The following is a 24,162-nucleotide window of genomic DNA, read 5'->3' on the forward strand; positions in this document are numbered from 1 at the left end:
GGGCGACAGGGGAGAGAGGGTGTGTGTGTGCGTGTGTGTGTGTGTGTGAGGGGTGTCCACATACCCCAGGTAGTGTGTGTGTGTGTGTGTGCGTGTGTGTGTGTGTGTGTGTGTGTGTGTGTGATGGGTGTCCACATACCCCAGGTAGTGTGTGTGTGTGTGTGTGCGTGTGTGTGTGTGTGTGTGTGTGTGTGTGATGGGTGTCCACATACCCCAGGTAGTGTGTGTGTGTGTGCGTGTGTGTGTGCGTATGTGTGTGTGTGTGAGAGATGGGTGTCCACATGCCCCAGGCAGTGTAACCCTCAGGAAGCCTGGCAGCAGCTGCAATCTGTCAGTGATTCCACCACCAAACCACCTGTGGGCCTCAGTCCTGCCGGGGCTGTTCAGCCGGTAGCTTGTGGTCTGAGTTCTCCAGGTGGGCTGTGCAGGAAGCGTTCAGGGAATGATGACTGGATGGGTCTTGGTGACTGGGTTTTAGGGCCCAGGGAGCGGTGCTGGGTCTGGGTGACCCGGCATCATCCTTCGGGCTGTCCTGACGTGGGCCGTGGAGCCCGCTCTCCCCTTGGGCAGAGTCCAGCACCAGGTGCGCCACTCCTCAGGTGTTCCCGCGTTGAGCCTCTGGGTTTCCCTTCCCTTCCCCAGGATCTTCCGGAGCGGGTGCAGGGCCCTGTTGCCCTGTGTTTTGTCCCAGCGTTTGTTGGGGCCTCAGTGTGCAGAGGGACCAAGGGCCAAATGGGCCGAGGTTGGGGCATCGAGCACCTGGTTTCCATGCTGCCTGCGGTGCCCTCTGTGTCCCCGGCCATGGCCGCAGCATCCTGGGCCCTGGCGGCAGAGCTGAGCCAGCCCTGTTTCCTGTTGGGTGCACATGGCGTCACCGGGGGAGCGTCCCTGGGCGTCCCCGGCACCCGTGGAGGCACAGGGCAGGGAGCCTGGAAAGCCCCTTCTCTGGCCGCTGCCTCATTGGGGGACCAGACAGTTCGGCCTCCTGTTCGTGCCCGCCCCGCAGTTGCATGCCCATCTCACTCGGTGTCTTTTGCAGCTGTTTCCCTCTGTGACGCCGCCCGGTGCCTGTGGTTGTAGAATTGCCGTGGTCGCGCAGGGTTCTGAGTTTGGTCTGAGCGGCTGTTCTCTCTGCCCCGCGCCTTCTGCTGTCTTCTTCTGCCCCTGCCCGCCTCGCCCTCTTTCTCTTTCCTGCGGTGATCTCAGGCCAGTGCCAGTGCGCACTCCGCTAACTTGACCCCCGCTGGTGACAGCACCGCCCTTCTGAGCGCACGCTGGCGTCAGGACCGGCGGTTCCAGTGGCGTCTGGAAAGGAGGATGGGAAAGAAGCCTCCAGGCGCGGGCTGAGCCCTTGCTGACCTTCCTCCTGCTTCAGTGCCTCCTGGACGCCTCTGCTCCGGTCACCGTGCTGCTTTCCCATGTGCTGAATGCTTTTGTGCCGTCTGTTTCATCCACACAGGAAACTGGAGCATCTCAGAGAAATTGGGAAACCCCTCGCACTGTACGGGGTTCCCCCAGGGCTGTGCAGTCACCGCTGTGCCCGTGGCTTTTACCCTGGCCTGTCCTCGCTCCCAAGGGCCTCATGTCACGCAGTCTCCACCCCGAAAGGGGCCTGGCTGTGAGGGGGGGCAGGCAGGTTTCTCGTGGAAACTCGCTCTGTCCTAGCAAGGTGGGGATGGGAGGAAATGTGGTGCCCGTGCTGTCTGTGGCCCTGCCTTCTGTGGGCCGGGGTCTCACTCTTGTGCCTCCCGAGCAGTGCCTCTGCACCTTGTTAGTTGATGTGGGCAGCGTTCAGCACCTCCCCAGGTGCCCCATGTGAAGATGCAGCAAGCTGAGTGGTAGGACTTCCTGTGGGCTGGTGGTACATTCTTAATTGCAGCCTCCTGGGAGGCTGAGGCAGGAGGACCTCTACTTTGAACCCAACCTGGGCAGCAGTCACAGGGTGATGGTGTGAAGTGTCCCCCCACACCCTTTGTCCAGGGAGCAGGGTACCTCAGCTTTGTCACAGTGGGTGGGGTCCCAGCACCCGTCGGTGCTGACCGGGTGAGGATCAGGTGCAGTGTGGGTAAGGCGAGGCTGGTCCCCCACTGCACGGCCTTAGCAGGTGTGTTGAGTGACTGCAGGGCACGGAGTGGTCCTCAGCTGGCCCACAGTGGAGTTGGAGCGGGCATGGCAATGAGCACTGGGCAGACCTTGGAGGCCACCTCTCCCGAGTCCCGCTCTTCCCTGTATGTGGCTGGGGTTGGGTCCTGGGCCGTCCTGCTGTGTGAAATCTGTGTCGAGTCCATGTAGTAGGTGTAGTGACCTCCCCTCAGGTTGCGGATAATAGGAAGTCGCCTCAGGAGCGGGTGGAATTCGAACACAGGACCTGTTCATTGGGCCACCCTGACTCTGTGAGCACCCTTCACCAGCCCAACACCAGCCCCAGGTGGTACAGGTGGCTCCTGGGCAGACGTCCTTGCAGAGGTTTTTTTTTTTTTTTTTTTTTTTTTTAATGGGGGTGGGTCAAGGGGATTGAACCCAGGGCCTTTGCTTTTCTTATTTTTAGTTTTGAGACAGGGTGTCACTAAGTTGCTAAGTTGCCCAGGTGGGGCTTGAACAGGAGGAACTTGCAGTCCTCCTGCCTCAGCCTCCCAGACTGCCGGGACAACAGGCAAGCGCCATCACACTCAGCCTTCTAGAAGTGTTTCTGAGTCGGGGTGCTGAGGTCTTTGTGCAGGGTTGCGGTCTGGCAGTCACTTGTGCCAGCTCTTGTTCTTAGGTGTGTGTGTGTGTGTGTGTGTGTGTGTGTGTGAGCGAGACAGACCCCTCCTCACGACCTCCGGCTGGGCGGCTCTCTTTTCTTTTCCTTTTCCTTTCTCCTCTCTCCCTTCTCCCTGGACTGCAGAGGATGCAGCGGCCAGGCCTGGTGTAGCTACTGGCCCAGAGCCGCTGCTAGGTGGCCTCCTCCTCGGACAGCACTTTGACTGCCTGGGTGGGAGCAGGCTTCTCGTTGGCTTTGATCTAGCGCAGAGTTTCGGACACCGGCTTCTGGTCTGCAGCGCCTGGCCTTCAGTGCTGCGGCGGAGGTTGGGTTTGTGTCTACAGGGTGGACTGAGTGGGGCCGGCAGCCCGGGCACTGGAGAGAAGGGCAGAGAGCACGTGGAGGTAGGGGCAAGGTATGGGGCCCCAGCCCATCCAGGGTCAGGGCTGCGGGGGAGGTCACAGTGAAGGGCGCTGTTCTGCCGCCTTCCTGGCGTGGATCTGTGCATGAGGGTGTGGCTGCAGCCTGTGTGGGGTTTAGATTGTTTTTAGTCCATCGAGCAAAAACACCAAGGTCTGCAGCCCATGTGACATTTGAGTTTAATATACCTCACTATGTAGCCCAGGCTGTTCTTGAACTAGCAGCGATCCTCCTGCCTCAGCCTCCCGAGTGCTGGGATTACAGGCGTGCACCACCACCACCCAGCATTGAGTTTAATATTTAAATATTTCTAGACTGAAGGGCTGTGCAGCTCACCCCATTGCTGGTGGCTTGTGAGTTGTACCTCCCACCTTGGTCAGGACTTGAGGAGCAGCCTGGAGCCCCCCTGTTCCCTCAGAGCTGGGAGCCTGCAGTTCTTTAGGAGCGGGTGGAGCCAGGCATTGTGCTCACCTGTGCGGAGCGCTCTGCGGAACGACTCGGGAGGCTGTCGGGATCCCCACCAGCCGCGGAGTCATTGGTGTCTTGATGTGTGGTGTGGTTAGACGGAAGTGGAGGTATTACCTATAGGAAATTTTGTTACTTTGTAGTCCTCTCTCTTTTTTTGATAGGTCTGGGGATTGAATTCAGGGCCTTTGCTACATCCCAGCCCCTTTTTATTTTTTACTTTGAGATGGGGTCTGGCTAATCTGGGCACGGCCATCCTCCTGCCTCAGCCTCCCAGAATGCCAGGGCTTTGCTGTTCTTGCTTTGCATCTCTCTCCATGCGGAGTGGCGGCAGGGGCCGGACAGACTGCTGTGGGCAGAGGTGAGAGCGTGGCCCATGGATTCAGCACCCTGGGTCTCGGGAGCTGTGTGCAGCGCCCACGGACGGTGGCGTGGGCCAGCCGGAAGTGCCCAGAACAGCAACGGGAAGACCTCGGTGGTGACGAGAGGGCCTGGAGGCTCCCCGGGGAGCCATTCTCACCGCGGCTGGAGATGAGGTTCTCTCGGCAATGCCCATGTCTTTGCTCTCAGACTGCACATTTTGGTGTTCGATGTGTGAAGGGGTCAGAAATAGGGGGATAGACGTCGATCTTTGGTTTTTTTCCAAGGCAGAGTTTGAAAAGCTCGGTGGAAAACTGTTTACTTCCCTTGAGCTGTCCTCCGTCAGCCTGACAGAAACGTGGCAAGCTTAGCTCTCAACCCTCCCACCATGCTGGAAGGCCACACGCTGCCCGCAGGAGGGCACCTGCTCACCGTGTTGTGAAAAGAGCTCGCACGCAGTCCGCGGGATGACATCCTCCCTGATAGTTTTTCTGGGAGGCGCAGGAAAGGGTGTTTTCAGAGTGAATATTGGGACCTCTGCTGGAATCCCGGTTCCAGCCTTGGTCAGCGAATTGTAGGCCTTCCAGGAAAGACCCTCACTTCCCCGGCTTCAGTGGAGGGGGTCGAAGCGGCCGGTTCTCGGGCGGGACGGGTGTGTGAGTGTGGCTGTGACCCTCAGGTGGGTGGGACGCATCCCCCGCCACGGAAGGAGCTGAGCCCCGGCCGCGTTTCAGGTGGTCGGGGAGCTGCTTTTCCAGCCACGCCGGCCAGAGCGGACACGTCCTGTTACACTTCGAGCGCTCTCAGGTGCTTCTGTCACCACTGTTGGAATCGCCACTTGTTTGCAGTTGCCTGCTGTCGACGTGGGTAGTGCTGTGGGGACAGATGCCTTCCCGCCATGGTGTGGCATTTGTGTGTGTGTGTGTGTCTGTGTGTGTGTGTGTGTGTGTGTGTGCATGTGTATCTGCTTGATGGTAAGCAGAGCAGTTGTCAGGGGAGACTGAAGGAAACGTGGTAATCCAAGCCCTCGTCTACGATAGTCTGTTTTATTTTTATTTTTATTTGTGGGAGGCAGTGCTAGGGATTCAACCCAGGGAGCAGTGAACCACATCCCCAGTCCTTTTGGTTTTATTTTGAAATAGGTGTCCCACTAGTGGGACGCCTGGGCTGGCTCTGAACGCGTGACTGTGCTGCCTCAGCCCTGAGCAGTCGGGATTCCAGGCGTGCACAACTGCAGCCGGCCGTTCTGTCTCTGTGACACTTGGACACCCGGTGGACAGCACCGGCCTGGTGAATCAAACCGAATTGTGCTCTTGTCGTTACAAAGGACATCGTGCCTGTGGATGCCTCTTATGAAGTGAAAGAGCTTTACGTGCCAGAAAACAAGCTGCGTTTGGCCAAAACAGACGCAGAGTCACTGCCGGCACTGCAGATCAGTAAGGTGAGCTCTGGAGTGGCCGAGGCCCACACGGGCGCTGGGCTGCGAGCTGTGGCTTTACGGGCCAGCGTGGAAGGCTGCTGTGGGTGTTTCGGGTGCACCCTGGTCTCCAGGGTGGGAAAAGGGCCCAGCTGGTTGTAATCCCACATCACCACGCTTTTCTGAACTTCTGGAGTTATCCAAACAAGGTTTTGTTGGGATGTTAGCCTAAGAGTAAGATCAGATTCTGAAACATTAAGAAATGCTAGTTCATCATAATTAAATGATTTTTTTTCTCTTTAATTATGTTTCCCAATCTCTGGGCCAACCCTGGACTCCCCCTGTTATATATCAGGATAACTAATATGCTAAGAATAATTTGATCATCTATCTTGGCCCCAGTGCTACCCTTAGGTGTCTTTCCCAGGCAATTTCTGAGTGAAACTGGGGATGATGAGGATGGAAATTACCATTTATTTTTCCAATCTTAGAGAATTTAAAGCGGCACCATTTAGGTATATTTTAAAAACAGAGATTAAGGAATAAGACAATGGACAAGGTTTGGATTTTCCAGCCTTTCTTTCAAGATACCAGAAACCCAGCGCACCCAGGGGAGCACCAGGCCCCACTCCCATGGTGCTGCCGGGCAGTGAGAGCCGCGCCAGGGCCGGAGAAGCAACGGCACAGAGCCGGGAAGCAGGCCGGTCCCCACGGGTGCCCTCTCCTGGCGTCAGAGCGGCCGTCCTTGGGCTGTCTGGTCCCAGGGACACCGCTGGCTCGGACTGGAGCCCGCGTCTCCGCGCACTGCCCTGAGGCTGCACGTTCTCCCAGGGGAGACGGTGCCAGCTCACAGCGCCCCAGCATCGGTTTTTGCTGGGCACCTGGAGGTCCAGGAAATGAGCCTTCAGGAAGCAAGTGCACCCCTGTCCTGCCGAGGGGCTGTGCCGAATGCTCTATTTTAAGTCTCTTTTGGCTTAGGATGGTGTTTATCAAATGTGCTATCCAGGCCCTTCCGGGCAGCATTTCCTGGGCTCATGACGGAAATGGGAAAGGTCTTCCCGCAAGCCGATTTAATAAGCTGAGCACGAGGTGCTCTTCAGTTTAGCAGTCCTTTCCGGGCACCTGACGTGGTTTGAGAGCTGCTGGTGTCGGGCACCTGTCCTTACTGGAAGTGCTCAGGGGCCTAAATGCGGTAGCCACACACTGTGGAGCACTACTCAGCCATAAAAAAGCAGGCATTAGAGCCACTTGTAGGAAAATAGATGGATCTTGAGACTAATGCTAAGTGAAATAAATTAGACACAGAAGGTCAAATATCAAATGGTTCACTTTATCTGGGAAAGCCAGATACCAATAGAGAGCTGCTGGGAAGCAGGGAGGTAAATGACAGGCCTAACGTTATTTGCAGTCACCGTAAAAACTTGATTCTTCCTGGTGCCCTGCGCCTGTTAGGCTCCTGTGACCACCCTCACAGTGCCGGTTTCCATGACTACAGAACGAGGCCCCACAGGCCTCTGGCCTGTGCTCTGGGTGCACGGCCTGAACACTGCCCCGTCTCCTCAGGTGGACATGCAGTGGGTGCAGGTGCTGGCCGAGGGCTGGGCCACGCCGCTGGGCGGCTTCATGAGGGAGCGCGAGTACCTGCAGTGCCTGCACTTCGACTGCCTCCTGGACGGTGAGTGGGGCCCGTCCCGGGTGGGCGTGGGGAGCAGGGGCGTTTCCAGACGGGCCAACCTGTGCCGATGGAACCGTTGCCGATGGCTGTTCTCCCGTCCGGCCCTGGTCCCTCCGGGATGTGTGCTCAGTGGGCAACCCGAGTGTGCACTGAAGAGAATGCTGTGGCTTTTGGTTTGTTTTTGAGACAGGATCTCGCTCTGTAGCTCAGCCTTGCCTTGAGCTCACTGTGTAGTCCAGACTGGCCTCCATCCTCCTGCCTCAGCCTCCGAGTGCTGGTTTACAGAATGCGGCACCATGCCCTGCCCGAGAGTGCCACAGGGCCTCCCGAGATGCCAAGTTCTCCCACAGTTGCCTTCTTCCCACTGCAGGGGACTAGGGAACGCAGTCCCTAACCCTCCTGGAGGGGAAACGTCGGAGGGCAGTGTCCTCTCGACTCTTCTCCTGGCAGCCGGGGGCCCTGCAGGGCTGCCCGCTGCCCGCCTGGTCGTGGGCCCGTTTCATTTTCCACTCGCCCGATCCTCCAGGGTGACTTCAGAAGCGGCCATTTGTCACCTGTGCTGCCTTCTGTTCAGGAAGGCGGCCATGACTCCAGGCAGGTGTGGTTTCCGCAGGGAGGGTCAGGAGGGTGCTGTCTCCCAGGCCGCACACGTGACGAGCCGGTGAACAGAAAACCAGACTTCTGAGAGATGGGTCTGAGCTGCTGCAGCTCCTGCTGACAGGGGGTTTGCTTTGAACACGGCCGCTTAGGCTGCTTTCACCCCTAATGATATTAAAACAGTGGGGCAGGGCACGGTGGCGCAGCCTATGATCCCAGCACTGGGAGGCTGAGGCAGGAGGACGGCAAATTTGAGCCCAGCCTGTCTTAGCGAGATCCTGTTTCAAAAATAAAAAATAGAGTGACGGGCTGCAGCTTAGTGTGAAAGCCCTGGGCTCAGTCCCCAGCACCGGGGGAAAAAAAATCCCCCCAAGGGTAGTTTGATGAACTGCAGTGAGGATTCCTATACCCAGTGCTCATTGTTTTAATTTTACCGTTTGTTGCCTTTTCCTGACTTCTGGGGACCCTGCTGGCTTCCTCCAAGGTTGTAGTTTTTTCCTTCCCTCACCCCGTGCCGTGTGGATGCTGCCGCCAGACCCGGGGACCACGTCACTCGTGGCGCGCAGCCCGGGGTGGCCAGCAGGAGCCTGCTGAGTAACCCGTCCCTTCCCGGGCAGGCGGTGTCATTAACCTGTCAGTGCCGATCGTTCTGACGGCCACTGGAGAGGACAAGGAGCGGCTGGATGGCTGCACGGCCTTTGCGCTGGCGTACGAGGGCCGCCGAGTGGCCATTCTTCGCAACCCGGAGTTCTTCGAGCACCGGAAGGAGGAGCGCTGCGCCCGGCAGTGGGGGACCACGTGCAAGAGTCACCCCTACATCAAGGTGCGGACGCTCGCCGTGGTGTGCCCCGGGGCTCAGGCTCCTGCCGGGCCTGTGAGCGCCTGCAGAGTGGGTCTTAGAGCAGCGAGGTGGGCCGGTGGCCCCGTTCTTTCACCCAGATAAATATTTATGCACCGGTGGCCTCCATTTATCTGTGTTTTGGTGCTGGGGCCTCCTATGCAGTAAGCGCGCGCTTTTACCACTGAGCTGCACGCTCTGCCAACAGCACTTATTTAAAAACATCTGCGCGTCCTGAGCACTGAGCAGGGTGCTGGCCTGTGGCTGGCCACGCTGGGCATGGGGGCACGTAGACAGGCCAGGGAGGAGTGGGCCGGGCCTTGGAGAGGTGGGAAGGGGGAGCGAGCGTGGGAGGAATTCAGGGCGCTGTTGGCTGAATTTGTGGGTGAATGAGCCAAACGATGCTGGAGTTTGCCAGCAATCATGAGTGGTTCAGAAGTTCGGGGCTGTAGGATGGGGGTGGCCAGCCTGGGTACAGAGGAGCCTGTCCTTCAGGCAGCCATAGTTAGCGGAAGGCGTAGATGGCTTTAACCGCCCTAATTATTCGGATTGCTTTTGTCTGCAGTTCATTTGTCAGCTTAGTAGTTGTCCCCAAGTTCGAGAAGTTGCAGACACCTGATTAGTGCTGATGCAGCTAGCAGAGTTTGCTCTGAGCAGGGAGCAGATCACAGCTGTCTTTGAATGTTCCCACCAGCCGCGTCCTTGTCTTTTCCTCCACCAGATGGTCATGGAGCAGGGAGACTGGCTGATTGGAGGGGATCTGCAGGTCCTGGACCGGATCTACTGGAACGACGGCCTTGACCAGTACCGGCTCACTCCCGCTGAGCTCAAGCAGAGATTCAAAGACATGAACGCAGGTGAGGCGGCAGGGCTTCTTGGCAGAGCGTCCTGGGCCAGCTCAGGAATGAGTGCAGGGGCCCGAAGCAGTGAGCTGAGCCAAGGAGAGCTGGGCCCCGGGAATCTTGGCACGCGGTACAGTCAGTCTCACAGGGGAAGGCAGTGGGTGCCATAACGAGCTCCAGACTGACACCCACTACAGACAGACTGAACTCGCGGGAGTGACGCCCGGACAGCGGCTTTCAGTCCCAGCAGCGGGGCAGACCGGTCTTGCGTCCACTCTGTTGGGCCCCGTCGCTGTGGATCTCTGCGCCCGTATGCCCAGGGCCGAGGGGGAACAGGAGGGGTGCCTGGGGCGGAAAAGCACAGAAGGGGCGCGAGGGTGTGGGAGAACAGGGCGGAGCGATTTTGGAGGCGGGGTGGGCCGAGGAGCTCCGCCCAGCACTGGGCAGGGCGTGATGCAGCTCCCTGCTGGCCGGAGCGGGTCAGGAGTGAGGGCCCTGAGCCTGCAGGCCGGGCCGGACCAGGACGTGAGGCTGCTCTGCTGGTGACCAGTCGGGGTGTGTGTGTGTGTGAGTGGGAGATTGAAGTCCCCTGGGCAGCCCAGGCCCCGGCACCCAGCCCCTGCCCCTGCCCCTGCCCCAGCCCCAGACGACACCAGAAACAAAGTGCGCAGGGTTTCATTTCAAAAGTGAAAGGCAGTCAGACGCGGGAGGCACCAGAGAGCGAGGCTGTGGGCCGGGCTCCTCTGCCTGAGTCTGGGCAGCAGAGCAAGAGCAGCTGCCTGGCCTCCTGCTGCAGCTCATCGGAGCTGACGTCCTGAGAGGTGACCAGAGGCCTCAGTGTGCCCCACTGCCCCTGCCCGTCCTCAGGCACACGCGCACACTTGGGCCTCCCTCTTGCTCTGTCCTGACGCAAAGCGGATGTGTGCACCTGCGTGTGCCTCCCGCGAGCTGCCCGCCGGAGCTCGTGCCCATCCCTCCGGCGGACGCATGTTGGACACAACGGAGGGACGGCACCGGGCTGCGACGCGAAGTCCACGTGTGGTCAGTGCGGGGTCCTGCAGCGCAAGGACAGGACTTCTGGAGGATTTCCCTTCCCGACCGGAAACTGGCTTAGGGACCCCCATCCCCCAACAACAAGAAGTGCAGACTTCAGCGGTCGTTTCCGGGTCCCTCTGTGCTCACACGCCCCGCTTCACGGCACCCCGCAGCCCTGCTCGTGGCCCTGGTCCTTACTGCGCCTCGGGATTTCTGTCGGCAGATTTCTTTCGCATGGCAACAGTGCGAGTCGGAGTCATTTAGGACCCTCTCAGGTGGGCTGCTGCTGTTTTCGTGCGGGAGTGTGGGACCTTGATGCCCTCGTGCTGTTTCCTTCGCCTGTTTTATCAGATGCTCTCGGACCACCTTGCTTCACTTTTCTCCGCTGCAGTTTGAATTCCTGTCCGGGAGCTGAGGGCAGAAGTTGGTGCTTGGTGCCCGCGAGGGTCCGATCGTGAAATTGGCGCTCACAGTTAGGCCTGGAATGTCACATCTGCACGGCTGCCTTCTGTGCGGGCCCTCGATTTGAGTTGTTTGGGGAATCTGTTGTGTAATGCATGAAGTCAGCTTTGTGGAAAGGAGCCGAGGGCCAGTGATTAGCCTTACATCGCACGCAGAGATTCGGGTGTTTTATTTACTTTTCCATTTTAGACTGAGGCAAAGAGGCAGCAGACCGAGAAGCTTGCGCTGTGGTTCTGGCTCCATCTCGGGCCGGTGACCCATCGCCTGCTGCTGCGCTCGAGGAGAAGCAGGGCGCCGTGGGTTTCTGCCGCACTCTGCACTCCTTACCTCGCGTCCTTCCCTCACTGAGGAAGACGCTTTGATCGCCCGCGTGGGCTGTCATTCCGTGCCAGGGCGACATTAATTCAGGCGCCTGGCTCTTCCTGGGCCCGGCTGCAGGCCGGCGAGGTCGGCCGTGATGGATGGCCCGTCCTCGAGGGGAGTCGGGTGAGAGCTGGGGGTCGCATTCTGGGCCTCATCCTGGGGTCTGCCGGTTGCCGTGGGAATGGGGAAGAGGGCCCCTCCCTCCCTCACGGCTGCCTGGTTGGACATCGAGAGCGCTTTGTGCAGGTGTGAGGTGTGGAGCCAGTTCAGGGGAACAGACATTAGGAGCGTCCCGGGCGGCTGCCCAGAAGGGAGGTGAAGGGAGGCACTCACTGTCTGTGAAGCAGACGGCAGTGAGCAGAGGCGGGGCGGGAGCCTGCCTGCCTGCCTGTCAGTTGTCTGTCTGTCTGTCTGTCTTTCTGCGGTCCCAGCAGCAGCAGAGGGAATGCAGGAGCCACCTCTCTGTGGTGACAGTTTGGAAAACGAGCACAGGACACATCAGGGGCTGCAGAGGTCGCAGCCAGTGGGACAGTTTCCTCCCGCACCTCTGAACTTCTCCTTTCAGAGGGGGTTCAGATACCAGATGGGAGAGGAGCAGCGGGGCTGTGGACAGCAGCCCCGGGGCAAGGCAGACAAAGTCCCTGTTGTCCCTGCTGGGTCTTTCTTTCTTCCCGCCCTGCCCTGCCTGCCCCAGAGTCCGAGCAGGGGAGTGGGCCATGGCCGAGGCCGGGAGGAGCAGGCTGTGAAGGTGCGACCAGGGTGCACGCAGGAGCTGAGTCTGAGAGGTCGGGGACTGGACACCTGGCCTGGGGCTCCCTGTGCTCCTCTCCTGGGTGGGACGGCCAGAGAGAGGCAGCAGTTGTAACTGTCTCCTCGCTCCAGACCCAGCAGTGGTCCTGTCCTAGGTCCTAGGTGCAGCGCCCTGAGGCCCCAGGGGAAGGGCAGCCGTTTCCCTGCATGGCGCGACCCTTACTCCTGCCTCCCAGTGTGGTGCAGTGGTGACGGTGGGGCCCCCCACTGCTCCTTGGGGGTGACAGCGGCTCTGACCATGCCTTCTCTTCCAGATGCTGTCTTCGCGTTCCAGTTGCGCAACCCCGTGCACAATGGCCACGCGCTGCTGATGCAGGACACGCACCGCCAGCTGCTGGAGCGCGGCTACCGGCGACCTGTGCTCCTGCTGCACCCCCTGGGCGGCTGGACCAAGGACGACGACGTGCCGCTGGCCTGGCGCATGAAGCAGCACGCGGCGGTGCTGGAGGAGGGCGTCCTGCAGCCTGAGTCCACCGTGGTGGCCATCTTCCCATCCCCCATGATGTACGCCGGGCCCACTGAGGTAGGCCAGGCCTGGAGGCCCGCTCCGAGGGTCGGCTCTGTCAGGGACGCTCTGGTGCACATCTGCGCTGCCTCCGCCTGGGGAAAGGGGAAAGGCCTTTCTGCGCACGCGCTGTGGCCCTGGTCCCGCGTGCGTGCGGCGGGGGCGGCACTGCTGTTGTCACACCTGCAGCTCCGGCAGCCCCGACCCCTGGCATCCTGAGTGGAGTCCTGTACCCTCCCCAAGGCCAGGCTCGGCTGCCCCTGCCCGCCTGGCTGGGTTTTGCTGGAGCTGAAGGCCCTCCCGTGGGAGCAGCTGTGTCTCTCTGCGCTCTGAACACCTTCACCCTGTGAAAGGCGGGGTCTCAGCTCAGTTCCTAAGTCTAGAAAAGTACCCAAACCAGTACTCACCTGGCCGGGAAGTGAGAGGAGAGAAGGGACTGGGCCCCCCCCGAAGGCCACATCCCCAGGGCCAGCAGCCCCTCCCAGAGTGAAGCCGGAGCCTCGGTCCCCAGGGGGTGTTCCTGTCCGCACCCCAGTGCACAGAGCTGCGGGGAGCTTAGAGGACTGCCCCGCCGTCCCTGCCTGGTGTGCAGTGGAAGAGGGTGCAGAATTATGCTTGCCTCGGGGAGAGGGCTCCAGGCTGCCCTTCTGGGGCGGAATGTTTGCCGCCTTTCATGACCTGTGTGAAGAAGAGGGCGCATCAGGGTTTAGCTTTAAGGCAGAGGAGGCTTTCAGAAATATTCATTGAGGGAATGAATAAATCAGTGAGTGACCTCAGAAATACTGGGTGGGAAATGCCAGCCAGCTTCTGGATGAGGCTTGAAGATAAAGGTGTGTGGAATTCATGTTATAGCTGTTTTCCTTTTCATCCCTGCCTCGGAGGGAGACAGTTGCATGAGATTTACCTGAGACGCAAACCTGGTTTAAAGATCGAGTTCCTATAGTCCTACAATCTCTGTGAGGTCTTATCTCCCACCCAGTTCTATAAATTTAAAAGACTAAAATGTTTAAACGGAATTACTGTGTTGTGTACTTCGTCACCTTTTTATCCTAAATTGGAGCTTAGTTGTAATGTTGTGTACTCTGTTACCTTTTTATCCTAGAAAATTTAACAGTGACAAGCTGGTGGGTGGTACTGTAGTCCTAGCGCTCTGGAGGCTGAGGCAGGAGGATCACAAGTTGGAGCCCAGCCGGGACAATTTAGCAACTTCGCATGACCATCTCAAAATTAAAAATGAGAAAGGGCTGGGTTGTAACTCTGTGCGGAGGCCTTGGGTTCAATCTGCAGGACCACAGAACAAAACAGAAAGAAAACAGTTATAACAAGTAGGACGATTGAAGAGTAGGGGCTCAGCCTTGGTGACGCATGTAAGGGCCGAGGTTCCCGCCGTCCTCCCCTCCGAGGCACCCTAAGAACCAGCCAGTGACAGCCCTGGGCTTTGCGCCGCGGCCTTCCCTGCGGCGTCTCGGACAGGGGCCGTTGGAAGTGAAGCTGCTCTTTTGCCCCAGCCTTCGCGGTGCTCGTGCACGCTGTCATCCTTGCTGTGACGGAGGCGTCTGAATCCTCCTAATTGTGGGTGGATGTTTCTGACTGTGGAGTGACCCACGTTCGGGGCCCGACTTTGGGGTCGGCGTCCCAGCCCTCCAGTGTGCTGGCTGCCACTGCACCTGCCCCGGCCCCTCCCGCCTCTGTCACTGCCCCGCGGCAGGACCCTGTTGGCTGTCACAGGTCCAGCCTGGCCTGGGTCAGTCTTCCACACGTCTGTGATCTCCGACCTTCAGTGGTTGTTTGAAGGGAGCACACCTAGGGCTAGATGTTCTCATTTTCTAATTTGTCTGGCTTTGTTTTCACTTTTGTTGCCTTCTAAATGGGAAGGGGTTCAAGTCTTCAGGGTACAACTGGCTCAGCTGTGAGTAGAGCTCAGCAGCCAAACTGGATTCAGAGCAGGGAGCAGCGTGGAGTGAGGGCCGGGAAGGTGCTAGGAAAAGAGAGCAGTGGGTGCCTGTGCTGAAGCCAGGCTGAGAGGGTGCTTGCCGAGGGCGGGCGGGGCAGCCGGCGCTGCAGGACTTTGCGCAGAGATGGCGGTGGTCAGTGCTGAAGGGCTCCTAGGAGATCCTGGGCCGGCGGAGACCGACCTGGCGGCGGGGTGCCTTTTCTGTGAAAGCCAGGGGACGTGGCCAGGGTTAGTGGCCTCCTCCTCGGCAGTGGGCAGTGGGCAGAAACTTCGGGTGCCCGGTGCCCCTGGAAGAGGCGAAGGCCCAGCATGTTGGGGGCTGGGGGCCGGCCTGAGAATGAGGAGCCACACATGCAGCTGCTTCCTCCAGGAAACCCCAACTCCTGCTCAGCAAGGGGCAGCTGCACTCCTCAGATTCTAAGGACTGAGCTTTGGAGATCCTAGCGAACTTGTCAGCGCGTTAATCCGCTGAGTGCTTAATGCTTGTGACCTGGGGGTGTAAACTGGGCTGTGTGGCTCAGGGAGACTTGGTGCTCCTTCCTCCAGTGTTGCACTAGTGCGTGTGGCTTCCTCTCGCCCTCGTGTGCAGCGTTTGTTAGACACACGCACGCACGCACACGCACCAAGCCTCACTGTTGTCGCTTTTCCCGTGACATGGGGGAAAGCCTGCCTGTAATGTTTATTCGCAAGCCCGTACAATGAAACACAAACACCGCTCCGCCTTCGGTCGTTTTCTGTAGGTCATTGAGAGGGCGTTGGTACCAGATTTGTTTCCTCAGCGCGAATCCTTTTCAGAGCAGGGCGCAGCTGTGTGGACTGTTTGGCTATATGCAGGATGCCCCTGATTTTCCAGTCTTTCAGGGTTTAATGGCTCGATTTCTAAATTCCTTAGCAGGGAAGGGGCCTGGATGCTCGGAGAATTGACCTTCTAATGCTGATTTTTGTCTCTGTGAGGGTTTAATCGACAACGTCGGAAGTCCACTGGCTTATTTCATGAAATGCTACATAGTATCCCATGAGGGGAAAGTGAAAATACACTCACTAAGCAAGAATTCTGTGTTCAAGTGAGATTTTCTTAGGAAGTCAGGCAGTAACAGCATTTTTGGATAATGGCAATTTGAGATGTCGGAGAGGTTTGCTGAGCCCGCCAGCAGGTCCCCTCGAGGCCCCGTTGTCCCTGTGCAGCTGGGACAGAGACTGAGGATGGATGGCCTGGCAGGCCCCGAGCAGGGGGCCTCGTAGCTGTGCCACCAGCTGTGTTCACACAAGAATTAAATTACTGTTGGAATCAGGAAGTACAGTAATGATATTCACTATCTAGTTCATTGATAAAAACACAGCAGAAAGTGAGCTATTTATTGCTTGGCTGGCCGTTTTCAGATTTATAGGAAGTGTCCGGAAGTCACCTTGTTTTCCTTTACCAGCGTGCATTCCTCCTGGTTGCCAGGCAGCACCTCCTACCCTAACTCCCAGGGAGATAGAGAGGTTGGCTTTTAGTGCCAGTCTCCTAGGTAGCCTGGCATTGGTGCCAGGGCCTCTGCATTGAGCTATGTCCCCAGCTTGGGATCCTCCTGCCTCAGCTTGCCATAGTGCTGGGATTACAGGCCTGCACCTCCAGGCCTGGCTGAAGCCTGTTCTCATGTCCGGTCGCCATAGGCTGAAAGCGTATTAACTTCTCAGCAGGTTGAGAGTAGATGCACAGGCCCTCCTTTTGTCAGGGTCTGTTACAGCTTTAAAACTCGGTTGCAGGAGAACCACTGATCATGTGCAGGACCGGGCTGTCTCACGCTCAGGCTGCTCACAGGTACTTTACTCAAAACCTCTAGAAGTACAGGAATGACCAGTTCTGGTGAGGTTCCAGGCCTCAGAATCGGAACCAGCCCCTGCCCAGTGTGCTCCATGACCCCAGGACGATGCTTAATTTTCCTGGGCTCCATTCTCCTCTCGTTCAAAAGGTCAAACAGGTGTCGGCTAAAGGATTCCTAGCATATTTATGAAAAGTCAGTCCCAGTTTTCTGACCTTTCATGTTGGAACAATAGCTGTAAATACTCCGTGAACAAGTCAGGTGCCGAGAACCTGGCCCGCCCCTGCAGTTAACTGTGTGAGCAGGTGTTTGTTCTCATGAGACTGAACAGATTTTTCACTGGAAGAGGGTTGCAAAGCTGTCAGCCGACTGAACAGTGCTGACTGTTGGAGTGTGAGGTGCCTCATCCGTGCGGGACAGGATGCGATTGGACTCGCTGTGCACAGCGGTGGCCCAGGGAGGGGAGGCGGCGTCTGTTGCCACCCTGCTTTGACATCGCCTCCACGCGGAACTGTTGCAGCTCAGCATGAGAGTGGAAAATGGTCTTACTTACGGCACCTCGGACCCGTCTGCTCACCTGGCAGATGGGGAAGAACCAGGACAGGGCTGGGGAGGCTTTGTGGGCCCCAGGGAAGCACTGTGTGTTGGTACCGTTGGCCGGCTTCCTTTGGGCAGAACTCAACCACGTGGCCACACTGCAGGGCTGCTGGGAACTGTGGCCGGGCACTGTGTGGAGGAAGCACAGGCGTGGGAGGAGCTAAGCAAGTGGGGAAACTCTAGGCGCTGATCAACTCTGGGAAAATCAGTTGCCGGGGAGGAGTAAGATAATGAAGGTAACAACGGCTGCATTTGTTAAGTCCTGACTTCCAAGTCCTCGGGTTTCATGTATGTGCTTTAAATTTTTGTTCGAAAGATACCATGTAATTCCCACTTCACAGATGATTTTTTGCCGGTGGTGTTGGTGTCATGGGGTCAGTGTAATGAGTAGTAAGAGTGGAATAAGAGCCGGACATATTTTATAGTAGAAATCTAAATGATGTGAAAATAATGTCTGCGAGTTTAGCAGTCAGGACGAAGCAGGGTGGCGTGCTGTGTGAGGGTGTGGAGGTGGATGCTTAGAAAGCGGAGGCCCCCAGCGTGACCTGCGGGTGTGATGTTACCCGTGTACACCGTGCGGTCAGACTCTGTTGGTCTGTTGGTAAAATGCCTGCAAGTGGGAAAGGGAACCAGGAGACGGCGAGGGACTGAAAAGAACTGAGGTGTGTCGTGCACACGCACTGGCTCCCCACGGTAAAGGTCTAAATTATATATTCAAGGACTCGATGAAAGAGAAACTACGGACAAAGACGAATGGAAACAGACCTAAGTGGGGGTTCTCTGAGTCACTGCATACAGAGCCTGCGCGGAGAAGGGAGCTGGCCTGGCTTTGGTGTCGCTGGCCAAGTCCCTTCCTCGCTGGGCCCCTGGGTCGTGGTCACCTCCTGGTGGGATCCTCTCCATACCTGCCTGGGTGAGCAGCCCCACGGCTTAGGTCATTGCGTCCAGCGTGTTTTGTAACTCGCGAGAGTGTAATGTGGGGAGAGGATCGTGTGTCGTAAGCGTGCTCAGCCTGCAAGCAGCCTTCACCTCCACCGCAGCCTGATTGCCAGCCCGGATCTGGATCGGGATCCAGAACCAGAATGCGTTCCCGTCGCCCAGCCGCTGGCGGTTGCTTCCCTCCAAGAGAGCCGCCATCCTGACCTCTGATGCACAGGGAGGGTTGAGCCACACACAGCAGGCTACGCGCCAGCGTCTCTTTCGGGGAAGTCGTACAGAAGCACGTGCGTGTGTGCACGTCTAGAGCGCTTCGTGTTGTGGTGGGTTTGGTTTGGGGGGGCTGGGAATGTGCTCCTCCCGGGGGACGCAGGTGAGTGTTTCGCTGGCAGAGAGGATGTAAGAGCGTCGCCTGTGGCCCTGCCGCTGCTGCGGGGACCCAGACCCCGACGCGTCGTCTCACAGCAGCTCTTCCTCCAGGTCCAGTGGCACTGCCGAGCGCGCATGGTGGCGGGGGCCAACTTCTACATCGTGGGCCGGGACCCGGCGGGCGTGCCGCATCCGGAGACCGGGAAGGACCTCTACGAGCCCACCCACGGCGCCAAGGTGCTCACCATGGCCCCCGGCCTCATCACCCTGGAGATCGTGCCTTTCCGGGTGGCGGCGTACAACAAGCGGAAGAAGCGGATGGACTACTACGACGCCGAACAGTGAGTGTCCCTCCGCGGCCAGGTCGTGCGGCCGGGCTCCCCCGCTGCCAGGCTCAGTGCCGAGTCCAGTTCACTCCCGGGCAAGGCTGCTAAGGAGGCCAAATTTCTCATTTCTTCCAGAAGTTAGGAGCGGAGATGAGATCGAATCCAGGGTTACGGTCGTGGCGGGGCTGGTGTCTGGTTTCTGGTGTCCCGGGCCTGCGGCCCGCCTCGTGTCTCCCTTGGGTGGACAAGGGCGGTGCAAGTGTGTGTGTGTGTGTGTGTGTGTGTGTGTGTGGTACACCTGCGGGGGTGCAGATCACGTGGGGCTGTCCTTTACCTTACAGATGGGTGTGCGTGCACGTGTGTGTGTACAGATGTGCGTGTGTGTGCACTGTGGTCACTCTGGGTCACGGCTGTGTGTGCGGCTTGAGTCCCAACTCTCACCCGGAACACACCCTTCCCGCCCAGTCCCCTGTGCCCAGCACCGGTGATTTTTATGCCTGAGTGGGGTGTCGTGTGTGCATTGCTTTGCCCACGGCCCTTATTTAGTATACCCGCTTTTTCGGTGCAGATATATTAAGCAAATAAAACATGATTTAGCAGATGCTGCCTTTTTAATTTATACTTTACCAGTGTCCATGCCGTGGCAGGCGCTGACGGTAACAGACCGTAGCTGTGACTGACCCGAGACCCCCTCATGTGGCCCTTCACACTGGCCCTCGCTGAGGGACGCCAGCCCTGACCTATGTCCTCCTGTGCTGTGGCCCCTTCTCTTGTAGGGACAGGAAGGAAAAGGAAACCTTTAAAAAAAAACGGGCGCAGTGTTCTCTTGTTTCTGAAAGGAATGCAGAGTTTATTTTCCTTCATTTTCTCTGAGATACCGAAGTTGTCTGCCTAATGCAACTGGTATGGCCGCTGGAGATGAGGATTGTTTGGTTTCTCCTCTAAGGAGGTAATGATTTTGCAGACTGGCTTTCTGTGTGTCGAGCCAGAAAGTCTCTCCAGTAGATGGACAGTTTCAGAACTGGCCCGGGCAGTGGGACACCTGACTGCCCCAAGGTGTGGCATTGCTGAGACCTCAGATGTGACCAGAGTGTATGGCCACCAGAATGTGTTTGCCCTTGTAGAAAATCAGTATAGTTCTAAATCACCTGGGCTTTCCTTCAACCTTAAAAAATACGCATGAGGGTGTACGCATGCGTGCCTTCACTGCGACTTCACTCTGAAAAATGCAGCTATAAAAATGGTATGCAGAGTTAAAGGAATAACTTTTTTAAACCCAGGGAGTGACTCTTTAAAGTCTTCTCAAAATAATTAGAAGAGGAGAGTGAAAGCAATTATAGTAAACTGTGGGCTCTAAAACCACAAAGGCGATTGATACCTTACAGTGTAAATGACAGAGGAGAGTAAAAATGTTTGGGGTACAGCGTGGCTCTCTTGTGATTCGATTTCCCAGGCCTCCGCCGGGAATCCCAGTGGAGCCGGCTTGCAGCAAGGCTGCGCCCGCCGTGCCTTCCTGGCTCAGGCTGTGCGGGCAGAGGGTGGTAGCGGACACCGTGGCTTACCGCACATCGACTCCCTTGTCCAGGTTGTAGGCAGTGAGCTGTTTCCACCCGGCTCCCGGGGTTAACGGTGGACCTTGCGGAGTCACTCAGCGCCACGGGAGGGCAAGGCAGGGGAGAGAATCATCCTGTTGGGCCTGAGCTGAAGAAAATCAGACAGCGTGGCACCTTCTCTCCGCTCCTTGTGCCCGCGGTCACGTGCTGGCGCCCGCCTGGTCTCTTGGCTTCTCTGTTGTTGCTGGGTGACCTGTGCGCCTTGGCAGCTTGTGCGTTTGCTCACCTCGGTGTGGTGTCGCCTCTGAGCCCCCTTCGTCATTCCGAAGCTAAGTAATCACGTCAGTCCTCGTAAGATTTTCCCGAGTTGTGTGCATTCACTGCATGGGAGGCTCATATCCTTGGACCTTTTTTTTGGGTTACAAGTATTAAAAAGTTGTAACTTGGGAAGCTTTAAAACTGCCCGAGTTTGCTCACTTTTTATATTTGTGTTCAAATAGAATTAAGTTGAAGGGAAAATGTTGGAAAGTGATTCGAATTTTGTGGAAAAGCAATAGTCTTTGATGGAGTGAGGAAAGTCAGTTACTGATTATGCACACACAAGGTTGTGTGATGTTTTGATGAATGACGTTACTCAGTGCCAGCGTTTATGTAATTAATGATTTTGTAGCTTTCGATTTGATTAAATACCAGTGAAAGAAAAGGCTTAGGGAGAAACAATTCATGAAGATTTCAGGCAAGATACTGTTGATAGCGATCATGATAGAAGTCATCGGTTTACACAGGAAATTAAGGAGTTTCTTTTTAGCTACAAGAGTGACTCGGGGAAATTTTGTTTTAGGACTACAAGATGAAAGCCCAGTCAGACTATTACAAACTTTTAGAGAAAATTCAATTATCCTATTTATATTTCTCTTAATCTTTTTTTTTTTTGGTACCGGGGATTGAATTTGGGTCCTTGTGCTTGCAAGGCAGGCCACCGAACCACTGAGCTAAATCTCAGGCCCCTATATTTCTCTTGTAGAGAGTAAATCTTTGTATTTGGATGAATCCAAGGGCAGAAATGCAGATTTATGTTTAATATTGACAAAGCAAATGCAAACAGGAAACAACAAGTGTGGCTGGATAAAATTCAACATTTTTATAGATGTGTGGATGATCTTCCCAGGCCTCTTCAGGGGTTCACTAGAGTGCGCCCGCGCGTGTGTGTATATTTTGTGTGTGTGTGTTTGTGTACGTCTGTATATTGGTACTGGGGATTGAACTCAGGACTTTATGCTTGCCAGGCAGGCAGCATTTTATATTTTTAATGCCAGAGGACACTGTACGTTGTAGAAGGCTAATGTCATCATATATATGGTTTATTTGAAACAGGGTTTCTGTGCAGTTCAGGCTGGCCTCACACTCACTGTGTTCCTCCAGCCTCAGCCTCCTGGGTGCAGGGATTACAAGTGTGCGCCACTGCGCCTGGCTGGTGCCCTTGGAAAAGGCACTGCAGCTCCGCCCGTCGCGTTCCCCGAGGCGTTTGCAGACTTTCCGTGGTCGTTGGGTTGCTGCTGTGTGGCTTCTGTGCAGTGATGAGGCCGGTGTGTGGCCTCTCTCGGGGGCTGACCGGGTCAATTTCCCATCGCTGTGGGCACAGCTCACATGCAGGTCACCACAGCGCAGTCCCTGCTGTCTGTCCTCCAGGCTCGCAGGCCGGAGCTTTCCCTCCTGAGCACCTTGGGAGGTGTCTGACTGTGGACTCTGTCCTTAGCGCTGCAGCCCTGACACCGCGTTAGCTGCTGGCCAAGCGCTCCCTGTCCTGGTGGTCATGTGGGGTCCCTGCCTGGGCCCTCCCTTCCCTAGGGCTGCTGGGCCTCAGACCTCGGCTCTCCCCTGCTGCTCTGCTGCTCCCTGGGAGCCACCTTCCCTGCTCCGGGCTCCTGTGTGCCAGCTGACTGGTAACCGCGTCACCTGCAGAGCTCCGGCCCGCCGCCCTGTTCTGCCCACCATGCCTGAGGGCGCTTCTGCGGAGACATCTCCAGCTGACTTCCATCCCTCCCCTCTCCACCCCCAGTGCTGTCATGGTGACCGCTGAGCTGCTTCTCCACTCAGTTCTCTCTCTCCGGGGCAGGCAGGTCTTCCTCTGAGGAGACTGGAGGCATGAAATGATTATCCTTGTTAATTCTGAGGTTTCTTGTGTGGCTGTAACCACGTGACTTTACAGATGGCCTCAGCCTGTGCTTATAGCTTGTGCACGTATTTTACTTTGGGAGTCACTTCCTGACTGAGAAGATAAGCTCAAATTTACAATTACTGTATTGTCTTCCTGGTTTTAGCACACATTTGAATGTTTTTGGTTTTTTTTGAGTCATGGTCTCCCTATGTAACCCAGGCTGGCCTCGAACCTGCAGTGATCCTCCTGCCTCAGCCTCCTGCGTGCTGGGATTAAGGTGTGCACCACTGCGCCCAGCTTGAATCATTGTTGGGGATAATATTACTCTATATTTGTAAAAATCAAAGTGTGTGCTTTGTTTTGCCCAGATCTTGTATGAAGCTGGTGCATTGAGACTCTGCACCGTTCACTTATGAACTGCTGCTGGGGTCTTGGCCTCTCGGCTTTGCTAGTGGTGGGAAGCAGGCAGATGCTGCCCTTGCTCCCGTGGGATGGAAACTCTCGGGGAGCTGGGACAGACAGCCACTGACGGCAGGGCGGGGCGTGGGGGTGCTGCGGGGCAGGGGGAAAGTGCAGTGTTTGCTACGGAGTGGGGCTTTGGGGACAGCTCCTGGAGTGCTCAGAGCAGACACCTCTGGGGAAGAGGGAGAGTGTCATGGAGGTCTCGGAAGGGAGGCCGGGTGGAGTAGGCGGAGAGATATGCACTCGGTGAGGCGTCTGAAAGCTAGGCTCAGAATAGGCTTGGGGTGTGTGTGAGTGTGAGTGTGTGTGAGAGGCTGCAGTTGAACACAGGGCCTTCACACTGAGCTACAGCCCCAGGCCTTACTCATTTTGAGTCAGAATTTCACTGAGTCATGAAGTTGCCCAGGCTGGACTTGAACTTGTGATCCTGCTGCCTTGGCGCCCCAGGCTGTTGGGGTGGCAGACATGGTCCACGGTGCCCACCTTGCAGTGAGTTTTTAGAAGATGACATGGGTTAGATATAAGGAAGCTCAGGTTTCTGGTGATGAGGAAGGTGAAATTTTTAGATTGGCTTTCCTCAGCTGGATAAAATGCAACATTTTTATAAAAAGCATTGTGGCACTGACAGGGTGATCCTGAGTCCTGCCAGGGCCTTCTGGGGCCTTCCGAAAAGGTGAGCCTGAACCGCTCTGGCCCTAGCAGACCCGGCTTGGGGAGCCTCAAAGTCCTGGGTGCGAAGGCACCGTTCTGGTCTGCGTCCAGGGCTAGGCAGCGGGGGGTCTGGTGACTGTCCCCCTCCCGCCCGGCACACAGGCTCACAGCCGGCTCGCAGGCCAGCTCCACGGTTCCGGTGGCGGCGGACAGCATGGCAGAGCCTTCAGGCGTGACCTTGGCCCAGCAGGAGCGGCTCGGCTTCCTCGAGCTCCACCTGTGTCCCGGCCTCGCTCACTCCTGCAGCCGCAGCGAACAGCTTCAGGCAGAAGTGACGGAGCACACAAGGCAGCCGAGAGCCATGGCCAGAAAGAAACACAAATGAGAGAACGGCCTCATGCTAGACAGGGCTTCAGAGCCACGCAGGGCAGCGCCGGAGAGCAGGTTGAAGCGATCTGTGGTGGACAGAGAGGCAGGAAGATACCCAGCGGTTTCGGAAAGAAGACGAGAGGGAGGCGGCCTGCAGGCACTCGTGGTGTGAGCAGCAGGACGGCCGTGTGTGGGGAGCTGGCTTCCCGCTGTCGGGCGCCCATCTCCCCGCGTTGGTGGTGAACTTGCTTCTGTCCGTCCGTGGAGACACAGACTGGGCACGGGCACCGCTCTTCTTCACCCCTCTCAGCCCTGTCTTGGCAGTGACGCCGACGTGGCCATGCCTCCGAGGGACAGCGTCAAGAGCGGCCTGGAGAGCGGCGAGTAGCTGAAGCCACACGGTGCTGTGTGCTGCCCGCTGTCAGCCGCAGTCCGGGGCGGCGACGGGGC

At 57.2% G+C, this 24,162-nt stretch overlaps 1 protein-coding gene across 3 annotated transcripts in view; it reads left to right on the forward strand.

The window, feature by feature from the left end:
* Papss1 (3'-phosphoadenosine 5'-phosphosulfate synthase 1) overlaps positions 1–24,162 on the forward strand; it is a 47,916-nt gene that overhangs the window by 17,648 nt on the left and 6,106 nt on the right. For 2 of the 3 annotated variants that reach the window (XM_033756010.1, XM_010641542.3), the window contains exons 6-11: positions 5,316–5,429; positions 6,969–7,080; positions 8,295–8,500; positions 9,237–9,372; positions 12,282–12,550; positions 18,305–18,564. In XM_033756010.1, the coding sequence (XP_033611901.1) occupies positions 5,316–5,429; positions 6,969–7,080; positions 8,295–8,500; positions 9,237–9,372; positions 12,282–12,550; positions 18,305–18,538 (1,071 nt within the window). In that variant the 3' untranslated portion in view covers positions 18,539–18,564. Of the gene's footprint in view, positions 1–5,315; positions 5,430–6,968; positions 7,081–8,294; positions 8,501–9,236; positions 9,373–12,281; positions 12,551–18,304; positions 18,565–22,425; positions 22,431–24,162 lie in introns of those variants that run through there. The other variant, XM_033756012.1, reaches the window with a different exon arrangement.

This window comes from Fukomys damarensis, unplaced genomic scaffold (assembly GCF_012274545.1).
Source record: "Fukomys damarensis isolate Sample0158 unplaced genomic scaffold, DMR_v1.0_HiC HiC_scaffold_25, whole genome shotgun sequence".
Classification (NCBI taxonomy): Eukaryota; Metazoa; Chordata; class Mammalia; order Rodentia; family Bathyergidae; genus Fukomys; species Fukomys damarensis.